Source organism: Mus musculus, chromosome 5, assembly GCF_000001635.26.
Source record: "Mus musculus strain C57BL/6J chromosome 5, GRCm38.p6 C57BL/6J".
NCBI classification, from domain to species: Eukaryota; Metazoa; Chordata; class Mammalia; order Rodentia; family Muridae; genus Mus; species Mus musculus.
Genome location: NC_000071.6, coordinates 122,446,552 through 122,463,612, shown reverse-complemented (window position 1 = coordinate 122,463,612; position 17,061 = coordinate 122,446,552). Strand labels below are relative to the sequence as shown.

The 17,061-nt window shown below is 48.4% G+C and overlaps 1 protein-coding gene across 3 annotated transcripts in view; it reads left to right on the top strand.

Annotated features, from left to right (window-relative positions):
• Positions 1 to 10,100, top strand: part of Atp2a2 (ATPase, Ca++ transporting, cardiac muscle, slow twitch 2) — a 48,713-nt gene extending 38,613 nt beyond the window's left edge. The window contains exons 12-21 of one of the 3 annotated variants that reach the window (NR_027838.1): positions 1,628 to 1,750; positions 1,829 to 2,047; positions 2,637 to 2,972; positions 3,417 to 3,637; positions 3,963 to 4,165; positions 5,080 to 5,165; positions 5,392 to 5,525; positions 5,984 to 6,101; positions 6,187 to 7,720; positions 9,309 to 10,100. Coding sequence is in view for 2 of the 3 variants with exons in the window: in NM_001110140.3 (NP_001103610.1) it covers positions 1,628 to 1,750; positions 1,829 to 2,047; positions 2,637 to 2,972; positions 3,417 to 3,637; positions 3,963 to 4,165; positions 5,080 to 5,165; positions 5,392 to 5,525; positions 5,984 to 6,101; positions 6,187 to 6,462 (1,716 nt within the window). In the remaining variant the exon portion in view is untranslated. Of the gene's footprint in view, positions 1 to 1,627; positions 1,751 to 1,828; positions 2,048 to 2,636; positions 2,973 to 3,416; positions 3,638 to 3,962; positions 4,166 to 5,079; positions 5,166 to 5,391; positions 5,526 to 5,983; positions 6,102 to 6,186; positions 7,721 to 9,308 lie in introns of those variants that run through there. The other 2 variants (NM_009722.3, NM_001110140.3) reach the window with 2 other exon arrangements.
• Positions 10,101 to 17,061: the final 6,961 nt, after the last annotated feature.

The window sequence follows — 17,061 nt, the reverse complement described above, 5'->3', positions numbered from 1 at the left end:
TTAATTAGAGCATTATAAAATAATAATCTAATAATGATCTGCATAATCCTAATGGCAAAGGTCATTCAGTGGGGCAGTGGTGGGGGATACAGGAAGTAGCTGTGAATATTGAATCACCTACACTTTGTGGGGGTGGATCTAGACAGCGTTTCTCTGTATAGCCCTGGCTGTCCTGGAACTCACTTTGTAGACCAGGCTGGCCTTGAACTCGGAAATCTGCCTGCCTCTGCCTCCCGAGTGCTGGGATTAAAGGTGTGCGCCACCATGCCCGGCAAATCACCTTGAGTCTTGAGCATAGCCATAAGCTAGCATCAGCATGGGCAATCCTGCCTGTCCAGGAACCGCTGCTGTGCACCTCCAGACCATCATACTACAGCTATCTTTCCACACTCTTCCTCCTCTTCAGCTTGCAATAGCTTCATGAGATTAGCCAGTCTGAAGTTGAATAAAACAGTTTTGTGGCTGCTGACAGATATTTGCCACCTAGTTATTGTCTCTATAGACAGATCGATTCTACCTGTCACTCTGCTTGGCTTAGAACCTTCCGTAAGGGTGAGGAAGTTGCTCAATGGTAATGTATTTGCCTGACATGCACAAGCTTTATCCTGCTCAGGTAGGTAAGAAATGATGTACAGACAGGATACGGTAGTCGGAGTGTCAGTCAGCGGGAGACCACTGAGTGCTTGAAAAAAACACTTGCTCCTCTGCTCCCTCATTGAAGTTCTGTGTCCCCAGGCGTGGCATCTCTCTTGGGTATCTGATCTCCCCTAGCCTACCAGGAAGTAGATGGTCATTCCCAATCTCTGGCCATTTTTGTGTCTAGCCACTCCCATGCAGCCTTTGAATACTTTGACGGTTCAGAGTCTGGTGGGTCATAGCCAAGCTCTCTGTAACACGGAAGACTGTTCTCTTGCTGCACCCACAGAACACATTTAGTGACCCTCACTGACAGAACAGTGTGACTACAAGGTTTTGGAGAACGCACTCTGGACCCACACCCTGTGCCATTGGAGTAGTCAGCTAACTGGCACTGTATGACATGTGTTACATGTCTGCCTTTAAGAAATTCACTATGTAGCTGGGGCAACTCTTGAACTTGGTATCTATCCTCCTGCTTTGGCCTCCCAGTGCTAGGATTATGCGCATGCAGCACCACACCAGCTCTCTACACAGATTTTTTTGTTTTTTGGGTTCTTTTGCTTTTTGGTGTTTTGTTTTGTTTTGTTTGAGACAGGGTTTCTCTGTGCAGCCCTGGCTGTCCTGGAACTCACTCTGTAGACCAGGCTGGCCTCGAACTCAGATATCTGCCTGCCTCTGCCTCCCGAGTGCCACCGCGCCCGGCTGTGCTATCAGTTCTCAATAGCCAATGTTTAAAGCTTTCCGTGGTTGTCCTGCACAAATTTTTGTCCCCTATGGCCTTCAGTATATCTTAGTTTTACATTCTAATCTACTTCCAAACCAGAGAACACTTTTGTGTAGGTGCTTGCTATCTTGTTCACCGCTGTTGAGGCTGCCAAAAAGACCAGTGTGATGAAGATATCTAAACAGGGGCAGGCTCTATCATTTAATGAAGGTCTAATGCGTATCTGAGCAGGTATAAAATGTCTCCTCTCTGATCCCCCCACAGGTCATAAAGCAGCTGATGAAGAAGGAGTTCACTCTGGAGTTTTCACGGGATAGAAAATCAATGTCCGTCTATTGTACCCCAAACAAGCCAAGCCGGACATCCATGAGCAAGATGTTTGTGAAGGCAAGTGCTGTGCAGACTGAGGCTTTCCTACCAGGGAGACGGGCAGGGCAGTTGCTAATCTGAGTCTCACATTCTCAGGGGGCTCCAGAAGGTGTCATCGATAGGTGCACCCACATCCGAGTTGGAAGTACCAAGGTCCCCATGACTCCTGGTGTCAAACAGAAGATTATGTCTGTCATTCGGGAGTGGGGCAGTGGCAGCGACACGCTACGGTGCCTGGCTCTGGCCACTCATGACAACCCACTGAAGAGAGAGGAGATGCACCTGGAAGACTCTGCTAACTTCATCAAATACGAGGTACCTCCACCTCACCCGCACAGCCACTGTCCAGCCTCTGCTGCCAGAGGAGCCACAGGAGTCACCCTTGTTTAGATTGCTGCTTCCAACAGAAATAGTTAAGGATTTAGTAAATCTGGTTTCAAAGTAGAATAATCAAAACAAGTTCAGACAAGCCTGTCAAAGCCTAATGGAAACCAAGTTACTAATGGATATTTAAAAAAAATTAAGTATTGGTAAAAGGCTGAGAGATTTCATTTCCACTTCTTCCTTAGACCAGAATTTTATATCAGGGATGGAAGCTACTAAACAGAAGGGACAGCTTTGCTGTGGCACTGACACTGCCAGCCTCTGAGTGTTCATTCTTTAACACTTTGTTCTGTTCCTGTGGTCAATCTCTCAAATTCCATAATACAGGCCAGACATAGAAACACATGGAAGCAGAATGCTGCTACACTACAGGTTTCAGGACTGTAGCTAGGAAAACCTTGTTTGAACCAAGGGCAAGCAGAAAGAGAAAATGACAAACTCACAGTTGTAGCAAGAGTGAGCTGCCAGGACACTCGGGTAGGGGTAAGCTGTTTGAGCTCATGTGGCTCTCTCACTTTAGACCAACCTGACTTTCGTCGGCTGTGTGGGCATGCTGGATCCTCCCAGGATTGAAGTAGCCTCTTCTGTGAAGCTGTGCCGGCAAGCAGGCATCCGGGTCATCATGATCACTGGAGACAACAAAGGCACCGCTGTGGCCATCTGTCGCCGCATTGGCATCTTTGGGCAGGATGAGGATGTGACATCAAAGGCTTTTACAGGGCGAGAGTTTGATGAATTAAGCCCTTCAGCCCAGAGAGATGCCTGCTTAAATGCCCGCTGTTTTGCTCGAGTTGAACCTTCCCACAAGTCTAAGATTGTTGAGTTCCTTCAGTCCTTTGATGAGATCACAGCTATGGTAAGATTTTAGCTAGACTTACACGACACAACAGTGTACGTGTGCCTATAATCCTGGCACTTAGACTGAGGCAAGCCTGTGCTACCTAGTGAGATCTTGTGCCTAAAAACAAAACCAAATGAAAAAGGCATGTTCTTAACCTGTAAGCAATACTTAGTGTGATTATGTGTCTGAGGTGTGTAAATGACCTTAAATTATGTGGCCCCACCACAAATGGCTCTCAGGTTTTGAGTGTTGGTATAAGGCAATATAAGCAGATGTCCAGTCTCCTTAGTTCTACCTTTCTGTGATATGACTCTTTAAGCTTGCATGGCTGTTTTTGTATTTTCTTGGTAAAGTATTTGACACAGCTACTGCTCTGTCCCGTTTCCTCCTGCATCAGTGCCTCTGCCTAGAGCTGTGCCACATGGGTGGTATCTGAATCAACTGCACCTTCCCTTTCAGACTGGTGATGGTGTGAATGATGCTCCTGCTCTGAAGAAATCTGAAATCGGGATTGCCATGGGCTCAGGGACTGCAGTGGCTAAGACTGCTTCTGAGATGGTCCTGGCAGATGACAACTTCTCCACCATTGTGGCTGCTGTTGAGGAGGGGCGAGCCATCTACAACAACATGAAGCAGTTCATCCGCTACCTCATCTCATCCAACGTGGGGGAAGTGGTCTGGTGGGTGTCTGACTGGAACTAAACAGTATCTTTCAAGGCTGGGGCCAGGGTGTTGAGCTTTCTCAGATTGCTGCTTCTGTTAGGACAAATTTGGTTGTTGGCTTGAGAGGAGAGAAATCTCATGGGACTTGTCTGCAGCTGACCAGTGGTGCAGAAAATATTCTTAAAATGGTAGTTTAAAATCATAAAAGTCTTGGTCCTCTAATAAAGTTTCATATGAACTTAGATTAGATGTTGTCTGATGCTCCTGGCTTGGGGAGATAAGCTATTTCCATAGTTCCAAAACTCACTGAGTTTTTTCTCTTCTTCCCTTGGATGGAAACAGTATCTTCCTGACGGCAGCCCTTGGGTTTCCTGAGGCTTTAATTCCTGTCCAGTTACTCTGGGTCAATCTGGTGACAGATGGTCTGCCTGCCACTGCGCTGGGGTTCAATCCTCCAGACCTGGACATCATGAACAAACCCCCCCGGAACCCAAAAGAACCACTGATCAGCGGGTGGCTCTTTTTCCGTTACCTGGCTATTGGCTGTAAGTACAGTTGTTGTTTGTGTGGAAGGATGCTGTGTGCAGTGCAGGTCACCCACTGAAAGCCTCTGTTGAACAAGCATCCTGTCCTTCCTTGGGTTATAGAGAAGCAACAGTTAGACATCAGGCTTTTTATATTTTCCCCTTGCTCAGAGTGATGCAAATACCAAGGCATGCCAGAGCCCTTCCCTGTTGCGAGCGCCAGGCTGAGACTTGAATGGGTTATTACCAACTAGGGGACAAGAAGAGTCCACTAGCAGAGGCTAATGCCGTTCTTTGTCATAGTTCAGTTTAAAGAGCATACAATCTAGAGTGGCTGCCAGTTCCTCTGGCCTTCACAGTATCTCGTGGACCAGCTGCCCTTTGGGCAAATAAAAATTTCCATTCCCTGTCTTTTAAACTAGTGCCCTCGTGCACCACTGTAATTCCAGGTTAGCTGTGTGCTCTGCTGTTGGTTAGGTGATTGACCGTGGATAAACCAGTCTCAGCTTTGCAAATTTCCTGAAATTGATGAGGAATGGCCTCTGCCTTAGACCTAACTCTGGTGCTGAGGGGTGGGGGCCAGCATTGTAATGGCAGTTCTTTGAAAGGGTTCTGCTTGGCCATACCTGGAACAGTGCAGTTACCTAGTGTCCAACAAGGTCACCTCCGTTTGCCTATAGACTGGTGTGACTTGGTTTCCTCAGTTCCTTGTGTGTTCTGTCTGCTGGGATGGATGGGCCTGACCTCCACCTGTTGTCTGAAGCCTATACTTGCTCTTTAGCTCTGTGGCACCTAGTGCAGGGCGTGGGCTGGGGTCAGCAGGAACATTTCCTCACAAACTCTAGAGACATTGCCTATTTCCTTTTTAGACCAGAAACGCCCTGTCTGTAGTCAGCTGCTCTGGCCAGTGTGGTAACCTGCAGCTTTGTTTCTAGGTTATGTTGGCGCTGCCACCGTGGGTGCTGCTGCATGGTGGTTCATCGCTGCTGACGGCGGTCCAAGAGTCTCCTTCTACCAGCTGGTATTTAGCCACTTTTTTTTAAAGCCCTGTGTAGTAGAGTGAATTCTTGTAACCTTTGGTCTTTTTCTGTGGTTTGGGGTCAGATAGTTGCCTCAGGTAGCTCTAAGACCCAGGGCTTCTGCCGAGCTGTATTCCGTATTGGTGTTGGGCCTTGAACTCAGTGTGGAATTGGCATCTACATTTGGGAAGTACTCCCGGCTGATGGAATGTTTGGACTTTGTTGCAGAGTCATTTCCTACAGTGTAAGGAGGACAACCCAGACTTCGATGGAGTGGATTGTGCAATCTTTGAGTCCCCATATCCAATGACAATGGCACTTTCTGTTCTAGTAACCATAGAGATGTGTAATGCCCTCAACAGGTTAGTGGATCTTGTAGGCTATGGTCCTAGGGTTTATGAGAAAATCATGGCTGATAGCTCTTCCCTCACAAAAAATGACATAGTTTTAAGCTATTGTTCCCCAGGAAACAGTGGGGGTTGTCCCCATCATGGGTTCCTGATGCGGCAGGGTGTATGAATGGGACCAGCAATCCAGACTATGCCTGTACCCTAGAGAGTGGAGCACAAGAAGTTCCATCTAACCAAGCCACTGATGGACACAAGTTTCCAAATGGCTCTACCTTGGGTCATCACCAGCAGCTTTGAGCCTGCTGAGATGGGCCTGCTGCACCAAAGCCTCCAGCTCCCCGCACTGGGGAAAGCAGGCCTTTAGAGTTAGTTAGGTCAGCAGGCAGTAGCATCACTAAACCCTTGCCTGCTTGTGTGTCACTGACGCATGCCTTTGCCTCTGGTGAGGTCACTTCTCTTCTCACCTGTAGCTTGTCTGAAAACCAGTCTTTGCTGAGGATGCCCCCCTGGGAGAATATCTGGCTCGTGGGCTCCATCTGCTTGTCCATGTCACTTCACTTCTTGATCCTCTACGTGGAACCTTTGCCGGTGAGTCATGATGGACCCCGGGCGGGGTCTGGGGTAGTTCCTTTCAGGCAGGGCCAGAAGCTTGACCCAGCCTTGTTTGTCTCAGCTCATTTTCCAGATCACACCGCTGAATCTGACCCAGTGGCTGATGGTGCTGAAAATCTCCTTGCCTGTGATCCTCATGGATGAGACGCTCAAGTTTGTGGCCCGAAACTACCTGGAACAACCCGGTAAAGAGTGTGTGCAGCCTGCCACCAAATCTTCCTGCTCCCTGTCGGCATGCACCGATGGCATTTCCTGGCCGTTTGTGCTGCTCATTATGCCCCTGGTGGTCTGGGTCTACAGCACAGACACTAACTTTAGCGATATGTTCTGGTCTTGACTGACAGCGCTACATACAGAAGATGTTTAACTTAATCAATTAATTTTTTATTGTTTAAAGCAACTGTCTATTTCTGCTGAATTTTCACATGAACATATTGGCTGGTGAAGGAGGTTTCATATCTAGATTTTGTTTTGCTTTTTCTGACTCCAGTGGGACAAGATTTTCCTTTTTTTATACACATAATTAAAGTGTCCATTGACGTGTACAGAGAACTAACACTATTTTATGCAGATATTTTTTTGTAGATGAAAAAGCATGTACAGTGTTCTGTTTAATACTCATACTTGTACAAAGATAGTTGAGCCAGCAGACATTGTCAGCAAATTAATTGGCAGCAGACTTAGGAAATGAATGTGTGTGGTTTTTAAAAGAAAAAAAACTAAATAGCATGTATTGTGTCTTTTGCATGATTCTCTGGATTTAATTTGGTATCACAGTCTAATTTTTATTCATAAGCCAATTTTTCTGCACTGAGCAGAGTCCTGCTACCTCAGTCAGTATTTTTGGTTTGCCACTTCCTGCACCCTCAGCCTCTGTCACCCCCAGCCCACCCCAGCCTGCTCGGCTTCTTCTGTAGGTCTGATGGTTCTGTTTACATCCGTCTTCACGAGAGGTTTGCCTGTCTCGCTTGTGCAGAAAACATTGCTCCAGATCCAATCGACTGGGTTTCTGTCCCTTCGCCTAGTTTTTAAGGTTATTTATTTAAATGTCTAATGTATTTTATTGTAACAGACATTGTTTTGCCAACATTGCCTATTCAATGGCACTTCACAATCTAGTTTAAAAGAAAAATAAAACATTTTAAATGGACAGAGAAAAATAACTGTCTTGTTCTTAATGGCCTTGAATTACGTATAATCAGTTCAAATTTCTGAGCTTCTCAGCTTAGAGCCTTAGTTTCCTGTTCTGAGAAGAGTCCTGTTCTGCCGCATAGTAGGATTTTATTTATAATGTATAGGCACGATCTGTCATGTGATATACATTACTCAAGTTTCTGCTGGCCCGTTGTATGTAGGTTGGTGTAAGGGCAAGTGTGTGTTTATGTGTGTGTATGTTTTGTAAAATCTGTAAATAGCACATGACCAAATGAACATATTGTATAGAAATATTTTTATTTGACTATGGCACTAACCACCACCACCATGACTGATGAACGTTTGCGCATGTTCAAGGTCAGTCTTAACGGCAGTGTGAGTCATTAACAGTCCTAACTGTGGTGTTTTCCTCCAATGCCTTCCAACATCCATCAACTAACGTGAGTATCTTCCCTGTGGGACTGGGGTGCTGTGGCCTGTGTACAGGTGGTGCCACTGATGAGCTGGCCCCTGTTGCTAGTGAGCTGCATGGCTCCTGTGTCCACCAGGCAGCCACTCACTACACAGGCTACCCTAGTGTAGACACTGACCAGGACAGCGATCCCTATGAGCTGTGGGAAGGAGAGCCTTGGGACCTGGCTGACTTCAGGCTGAAGGAGCTGTGTCACCTCTAGTACCAAACTGAGACTGGACACAAACCATGTCACAAGGCTATGGGTTTTCAGTGGCTGAGGAAGACTAGGAAAGCCAGCTGACTCCGCATAGGCAGCTTTTGTCACCCTTCAGGACATGTCTCAACCCTCTGGTGTGCAGAGGCCTGGAGACTGCGACCTCCTCCCTAAGTTGCAGGAGAAAGTGCCAGGTTCTGAGGGAACCTGGCACTGACCCTTCCTTGGGGAGGCCTCTGTGTGCTACAGGGAGCAGTGATTCTCAGGAAGCAGGCAGGTTTTGATGGAGTGGGCCAAACACAAAGGTACAGCTGAGTTAAAGACCAAATCAGAATGATAGCGTGCTGGGCCCTAACACCATGCTGTTCAGTGCCGTTTACGAATGAGTGGGCCCTAAAGGAAATGGACCTCATCCCTGAGTGCTGTGTTGCTTACTGGGACCTGTTCAACCCCAACAGATAGACTAACACTTGACCCATCCAGCCACAAGCAAGGCTGACAAAACCTTCCCCTGGCCCGCATAGACCAAGGCCAACAGCACAGTCCCAGCCACAGGCCACCTCCTGCATGTCCTCAGCCCTGCTCTCACCCAGCACCCTCAAGAAGGGACAGCATTTATTGTGTCAGCATCATGCTCAACCCACTAGGGCAGTCTAGCCTGGACCCCAGCCTTGAACTTTCCCGGAATGGCCTCTTCAGCAAAGCTGTCTAAAGGTTCCACCCTGCAGCCCACTCAGCAAAATTCAGGTGGTGGCCTCCCCGGAGAGCTAGCAGGGCTACTAAGGCTGGAGAAGGCTAGCCATCTCACAGCAGCTGCTATCACAGCACCCTCAAAATAGGGTCTCAGCCCCAACAATGGCACAGGCCTCAGGAACATCTAAGATGGCAGCATTGGCTCGGTGCCTGCAGAGCCGCAGAGCCAAAAAGCATGGTTGCCCTTTGTCGTGAGCTGCCAAACTCCATTAGGACTGACCCCTGCAATTGGGAAACCTTCAAAGCAGAGCTGAGCCTGTAGCCCAGGACTGGCTGCCATAGAGAACAGGGAGGGACAGGAAGGCCTCTCCCCTGGTGCCATGCCACTCACTGCTCCACCTGCCTCACCCTCTGCATGGCTCTCAGCCCTGTACCTGACATGCCTTCTAGTTTCTGCCTCCTGGAACTTTGGTAGGAGGCGGCCCAGGGCAGTCACCAAGCCACTGCTTCTAGATGTGCCTGGGCAGCAAGCACTTGGAACACTCCGTCAGAAATGCTGGTTTTGCATCTAGACCAAATGCAGTGTTCTTTCTGTCTGTCCCTGTTGTTGTGTCTTAACATTGCTCTACGTTTCGAAAAGCTGATTTCCTCTCTCTTTCCTTTTCAGCAATACTGGAGTAACCGCTTCCTAAACCATTTGCAGAAATATAAGGGTGTTCGGGTGCGTGCATGTGCGTTGTTAGCAACACATCTACCAGCCCTCTGCATGACTGAGGTTGGGGAAAAGAAAAATAGAAACAGTCCCCAACTCACTGTGTGATGTGGAGGAAATGTGTATTACCAGTGGGGTTTTAGCTGTTCAATCAAAATAATAACAAATGTACAATTTAGCATAACAAATCAGAGAGCCTCTCCAGAGAAGTTGGTTTCTTTGCTGCGAGAAGGAGGTTCTGAAACCTTATCCAAGAACAGAAGCCATCAGCCAAGTCTCCACATTTCTCTGCAAAATGTCATAGCCTCTCTAACTGTATGATAATTGTAATGCATGCCTTCAGTTGTAAGTGGCCAGATTGCTCTACAGTGACATTGAAACATGCTTTCTAATGGGCCCTGTACAGTTTGCTTATTTATAAATTCATTTAAAACACTACAGCTGCTGAATGGTTACAACATAGGCCTCCAGTCCTAACTTCAGTTGTTTAGGTGTGCAGCCAGCTGTTCCACACTGTATTATTGTAACTTATTTAATGAAGTCAGAAGCAGTAGACAGATGTTGGTGCAATACAAGTATTGTGTGCATTTATCGTAATAAAGTGCTCAGCGTCAGTTCAGTTGCTCACAGCTTCTCACAGCGCATGTTTGACTGTAGTCTGTAAATAGAGGTCAGTTTCTGTGCTGGTAACAGGTATTGCACAGACATGATTTCAGGTAAATAAATCTATTCTACGATAAACCCTCAGCAGAGCTGTGGCTGATTTACAGGAGGGTGGGGACGGGCACTGAGGCCTCCCTGGGAGACTGGTTTTGTAGTTAACCTGGAGGGAAGCAGAATGCGTGTCACAGTGACCTTCAGCAGAAATCAGGCCTTTTCAGCTCAGACTAGAAGTCTACACGTGACTAGCCTCGGGAGTTGTGTGACTGTTCAGATGCAAAGTGACTGTGACGGGAGACAGAAGTAGACCTGAAAGGATCCTGAATTCTCCCTTAAACTGCTATTCTGGCCTTACTTGGCAGAGATAAGCTTCAAATGAGTCCTGTCAGCTCCTGTAATAGGACAGCTTTTTGACAGCATCCAGGGCCAAGATGGCTCAGCAGGTAAAGGCCTTTCCCTTAAGATGAGTCTGGAGTCCTGGGCTTGACTCCTAGAACCCATGGGAGAACCAGCTCCATCCACAAACTTGTCCTCTGACCTCCACTCCTGCCCCTTTCAGAATAAACAACTCGAGTTATTCCTAACATTTCAGAATTACAGGATCACTGTCCCCAACACTTCAGCTCATATTCAACGAAGAAATTTCTCAGAAGGAATAAAGACCAGGCTGGCCTGGAACTCTGTCTCTGCCTCCCAAGTGCTGCGAGGTGTATGTACGCACCACAGCCGCCCAGCAGACATCCTGTTCTTAGCAACCTTTAGTAACTTCTAAGACCAGATGTCAACACAATTCTTTTAATCTAATAGGCTTGTTTTTCATGGACATGAAGTATGCCAAGCAGGAGGTCTGAAGGCCACTTGAGCCCTTGTGCTTGGCAGAAACACTTCTATATCTTTAGGCCCAATCTAGTGCAAATGGATTAAAGGGTTTTAATGTCTACACTTTGGAAGAGAAAGTCATGAGCGCAGGATGCTGTCCTGTGTAAGCTGTGCGTTTTCCATGGCTGGTGGGAGCCCAGTGCCCCCTGGAGAACAACTGGGTGTCACCTAAGTCCAAAGCCCTTCGTGACCTAGCAGGTCCACTCTAGGCCTCACAGGGCTACAGCACGGTTTGCAGTAGAGAAGCAAAACTATCGAGTGTGTAGCTGTAAGAAGCCTCGGAGCGTGAAGCAGGAGTCAGCATTGAGGGTCAGTACAGACCCAGCACCCGTGACACAGCACTAGGCCCTCAACAGTGGGTGTGCTAGTCAAGGCCTCACCATGGAGCCTCTCACATCCTTGTCTTTTTAAATACAAGGAGGAAACTTTGCCTTTCTTGGCAAGACCTGAAACTGAGGGGGAGGGGGGAATGACGGAAGAAGACAACAATCCTAGCCAGAAGACAGGTGATTACACTCCAGAGTCAAGTAAACAGATTTCTTGTAACTGAGCAGAGAAGTACCCTCTAATGGCATTGTAGGGATGGATATGCGCTCTCACCACTCTGGAGGAGGTTGTCTATCCCCAGACTCCACTTTTTTAAGTCTCATGCCGTGGTCTAAATCTCAAAAGCTGTTCCTGCCTCCCAAGTGCTGGAATTAAAGGCCTGCATCATGCCTAGCTTCAGATCTATTTTTAAGGGCCCAACCCAACAACACGCTGCAGTTCCCAAATATGTCCAGACAAGAAGAATCCATTTTAGTTTTTTAGGTAGAGCCTCATGGCCCAGGCTGTGGCCCAAACAGCATATAGCTGAACCTGCCCTTCAACTGTTCCTGCTGCCTCCACCTCCTCCCAAGTGGGCCCGCCATGCCTGGCTTCCCACTTCACTATTACAAAGACTGGAAATAATGGCTGCTACCAATAAACAAGATCCAGAGCAGGTTCTCAGTCGTTCTGATGCTGGGACGCTTTTATCATAGTTGCTCGTGTGGTGACCCCAACCATGAAATTAATGTTACTGTTGTTCATAAACTGATTTTCCTAGTGTAACAAATATCTGATATGCAGGGCAGTCTTAAAAGACTCCTGTCAAAGAGTCATTCAACACCCCTCATGGGTCAAAGTCTACAGGTTGGGAACACACTGATTAGAATATCCAAACCATGGAAAAAATCGAAGTGAGTGATGCGCATTCTGCCCAAAATAGCTCCGTACAGAAGGCTGGTTCCACCTTTCTGGAGCTGTACAAGATCCACCAGCCTCTACCTCCTGAGTGCTGGAATTAACAGCATACATCACCACTGCCTGGCCAAAATCTCTTTTAAAGGAAACAAAAATAAATCAATTCCTTGTCTCAAAGGTTGTAAGCAAAGGACTCCAAGATACAGGCAGCAGATTACAAAGGCTGGGGGTTTAGGAGGTGAGAACCATCAAGTCACAAATTGAGTGGGCATGGATGCATTCTGGCTTAGCTCCAATCACTAGGGCAGATGAGCACCGGCAGGTTCCTGACAGAATGTCCACCCAGCAGCAGGGATCACGCATGCTCCCATCCAGACTTCCTGAGACCACTTTCCAAACGGTATGGGGCATAGCAAGAGACAAGACCAAGACAAGTGCAAATAATCACAGGCTGGCACTGGCAGGAACAGAGGTTAAAAGGGCACAGCAAGCACTGCATAGCGCAAACTCACCAGCAGTGGTGAAGGTGGCACCCCTCCCAAGGGACGCTGGACAGTGTGGGCAGGGAAGGCCACAAAACACATACCAGGCAGGTGCTACTTCAGCCAGGCAAGCACCTTTGGTCCCTTAGAATGCTTCACACCTCAGGCCAAGGCCAGGAAAACATCTGACAAAACTCCAAAGAAGAACTACTGTTGAGTACCCCAACACCTCAAGATAATCCAAAATCTGAAGTGTGTGGGGGAAAAAAAAGAAAAAAAAAAAGGTGGCCACAGAAATCCCGGACTTGGTGATGGGCTGGCATTAGGGACAGAGCAGCAACTAAGGTTGGTGAGAAGACACTAGCAAGAATTAGCAGGAACCATGGACAGCTGGATGCAGGTGAGAGCATCAAGCACTCCCTTGTCACTTCACCCTTGTGAGTTAGAAAGATGGATCCTTTGATCAGCAGAGAATATTCCAGAACTGGCAAAAGATCATGACCTGTAACTGGAAACATAACTTCCACACAGGATTCAAAACCGCACATCGTGGAGATAAGGTAAACTGCAGAACACAGAAAAACTTTCACAGATGGGGGGGGGGGGGATGAGGAATCCTTTTCAGGAATGACCGTGAAGCCACCAGAGGGGACTTTCAGCAACCTGGAAAGAATGCACAAAATTAAAGAACTGAGGTGACAAGGTATTTCAGACAGACCATAATAACTCAGTTGGGACAATAGGTGGACTTGAGGTGACCTGAGACCTCTGTCATCCAGGACAAGGAGACAACAGTTCATTTCCGGCTTGGACATCTGTGTTGCTGTCCCAGAGGAGCCGCTGAGAGAACAGAAGCAGCAGTGGCCGTGGATGCAGCAGCAGGGTAGACCTAGGAGGACCTGAGCCAGAGGTTTCCATGTGATGTGTACACTGAACTCTGTGATGTCACTCTAGGACCAACGCATCCCTCTGCTCACTGTTTCTATGAAAAGCCCCACCCCCACCCCAGCATTGGCTCAATGAGCAGCTGTGCTCTTGACGGGAAAAGAGAGCATCAGTGCGTGCTCGGAGCCCCACCATTGTGGAGAGCGACTGACCCTGAAAATTAGTAGCAATTATAAAACGTGAAGGTGGAAATGTCCCCAAGTGCTTGATCTATGACCCTGTACGGCTTGACTTTAATCCTCCTTTTCTATGTACAAACGCCAGAGTTTAAAATGAGGGTTGGTGGCCAGTTGCAGTGGCACAAGCTTTTAATCCCAGCCTTCGGGGGACAGAGACAGGAGGATCTCTGGCTCTGAGGGCAGCCTGGTGATCTATGTGGCGAGTTCCAGGACAGCCAGGGCTATATAGGAAGACCCTGTCTGAAAAAAAAACAAAACAAAAAAACAATAAAACGACACAGCTGAGAATCTGAGTATGGCTGCTCCCAGAGTCGCAGACGTAAGACACCCAAGGGTGCATCCCAGGCTGGCCTCACATTTACCATGTAGCTGAGGTGGCCCTGACTCCTATTTCTACCTCCCAAATGCTGAGAAGTCCAGGCCTCTCACCTAACTACAGCTTTATTTAAGGAATAAGCACTGTCTGGATGGTGGTGGCACATGCCTTTAGTCCCAACTCTTGGGAGGCAGAGGCAGGCAGATCTCTGTGAGTTTGAGGCCAGCCTGGTCTACAGAGTCTACATATGAGATCCTAGCTCCAAAAATAAATTGAGAGAAAGAAACCACTGTGCATCCCCTGGGAAGTGGTAGCTCTGGACTCACTGGGAGGGTCCTCCGTGGCTTTGAGCTTGGAGGTAGCAGGTCCAATCTGCCCTCTAATGGCACGAGGGGTAATGGCCATTCTTGCTCTCTCTGGTTCCCACTCAAGTCCTGAGGCAAAACCCTGCTGTGTGCGAGCTCACAGAGGCAGCCCTTTGTGCTGAGGGGTTGGTATGAGTTGTTGTAAAACTCAGCTTCTGCAGGCCTTGAGTCTGGCTAAAGGCAGCAGCAAGGAGATCCGAGCCTTCCCCAAAGCAGGCCTGGCCTACAGATAGAGGTCAATCATGTCCATGGGAGGCTCGAGCCCAAAGGACCAGCCACATGCTCTAGCCTAGGTCCCCAGGGATGTGCTGACACTCAGAACAGAGGGCCATAGGCATGGAGAACGGAAGGCCCTGGCAGAGACCAGAAAGGACGAAGGAGCCTCACATGCCCTCCTCCACAGAAACATATCCAGGAGCCACCCCTCAGCCTTTAGGCAAGGTGGTCTGACTTTAGCACCACCTTGGGGGAATGAGTTCTTCCAAGGCAGAGCTGGGCACAAGGAAGTATCATCCTGCGACCTCAGGCCTGAGAAAACAGTCACCAGCAGCTCCCAGCACCGGTGAGGAATGGCTGCCACTTCAAACAGGGTCCTCATTTGTAACCCCAACCTCATTTGTAACCCTACATACCTCAAGTATGTGGGAGCTGAAGAGATGGCTCAGTGGTTAAGAGCACTGACTGCTCTTCTGAAGGTCCTGAGTTCAATTCCCAGCAACCACATGGTGGCTCACAACCATCTGTAAAGAGACCTGACCGCCTTCTTCTGGAGTGTCTGAAGACAGCTACAATGTACTTACATGTGATAAATAATAAAATTAAAAAAAAAAAAAAAAGAATGAGTATGCATAGGGAGATGGTACAACTGGAATAGGACACAAAGGGGACTGGTCCAGCCTGGGCTACCATATTCTTATAGAGCAGACATCTGGCCAGCCCGCTGGAAAGTTCCAAGAAGGATCACTCCACGCTCGGCAACAGGCTGCTAGGGATTTACCCAAAGAAGGGAAAGCTGGGAGCTTAGAGAAGCCGCCAGAGGGCTGTTTATAAAGACAGGCTCTAAAGATCTAAGCTGTGGGAGAACCGGTCTCAAGACGCCACCACCCTGGCCAGACTGGCTGGCAGCCTGAGCGCAGCCAGGCCGGGCATGACAACTGTTCAGAAGACAAAGCCAGGGCATTGAGGGTGAGAGGTGTCTTGGGTTGGAAGAGCCACAGCATGTGACCTCAGGGGTGAGCTGCTGCCAGCCCAGAGGCCCACACATTAAGTGTCTGGTAAACCCTAAGCCAAGGCAGGTTGGAGTGTCCTGGGACAGCAAGGGTTCTAGTCTGTCACCGGAGAGTGACTGCCAACATCCACAATGAGCTCATGGCATATACCAGCCCACAAGAATGTGGCCGCTGGGGGTGGGTGGATATGGGGGACTTTTGGTATAGCATTGGAAATGTAAATGAGTTAAATACCTAATAAAAAATGGAAAAAAAAAAAAAAAAAGAATGTGGCCGCCTCCTGTCCTGGGGCCGTTAGATCAGTGTCTCTGACATCACAGACTAGGCTGCAGACAAGCATCCAGCAACAGCCCAGGGCCACACAGGGGCTCTGCACACCACCTAACAAATGTAGCCAGGGGACAGAGCAGCCCAAGAGACCCAGGTCCAGCAGAGCCTGGATTTTCATTCCATTCTGTATGCTAGGCACAGATGGTTCATTTCACAGACTGTGTTAATGGTTTAGCTGGGGGAATCACAAGTTATCTCTATACGTTTAAGGGTAAAAATATCCAATAACTTTTCACTGCTTTTTACAGCATTTTCCTAGGCCTAGGCCTCGCTGTGTAACAGCTGCCCACAGTACTGAAGCGTTCCCAGCTGCAGCTCTCCCTGGCCCAGTGAGAGGACTGTGACTCCCAGGTGCCTGGGATGAGCAGAACCAATGTATCACCTGTCCTGTGACTGAGTGCTCTCCTCTAGTGTAACACTCTCAAAGTGCACTCAAAGTGGTTCCAGTTTTGTGACCCAACCATCCCGTGTACACACTCTTAACTAGAAGCCTGGGTTGTTCCTACCTCTTGTCAACGGTGAATGCAGGTGTCCAGTCCCTGTCTGAGCTTTTATTCCTTTGGGCATCTACCCCAAAATAGGAATGGGGGGTCCAACTGAGTGTTGAGACTTTGGGTCCACCAGAATTTTCCACACGGCCACGCCTTTTCCATCCTACTGATACTTAGCAATCACCGTTTCCTACTGATGGCCATATGGAAGGCAATCTGTAAAGTTCTGGATTCTTCTTAGACTTGTAGGTGCTGAGTGGTTTGTAAAATAAACTCTATCCTGCCAATGACGAACATTTAAGAGTCAAGGCAAACCCCATGCCCTGGCCCTGACCCCGAAGCATGCTGGGCACATCTACAGTTGATTCAGGCATGGAGGGAGCTTGATGGCAAAAGCCAGCCCTTTGTGCCCCTCTACCTCCCCAAGAAAGTGGTGGCAGCTGACGCCTCACCCTCTGCCCCTGGGGAAGGACGTGCCTGGGTGGGATGGCAAGTCTGAACAAGATGTTTACCTCAGCCGCCTCCCTAGAGACCACGGTGAGGTCTATGTCCAGTCTGGCCTGTCTGTCATCAGCAAATGATGTGGCCCCTGAGAACTGGTCTCGGCA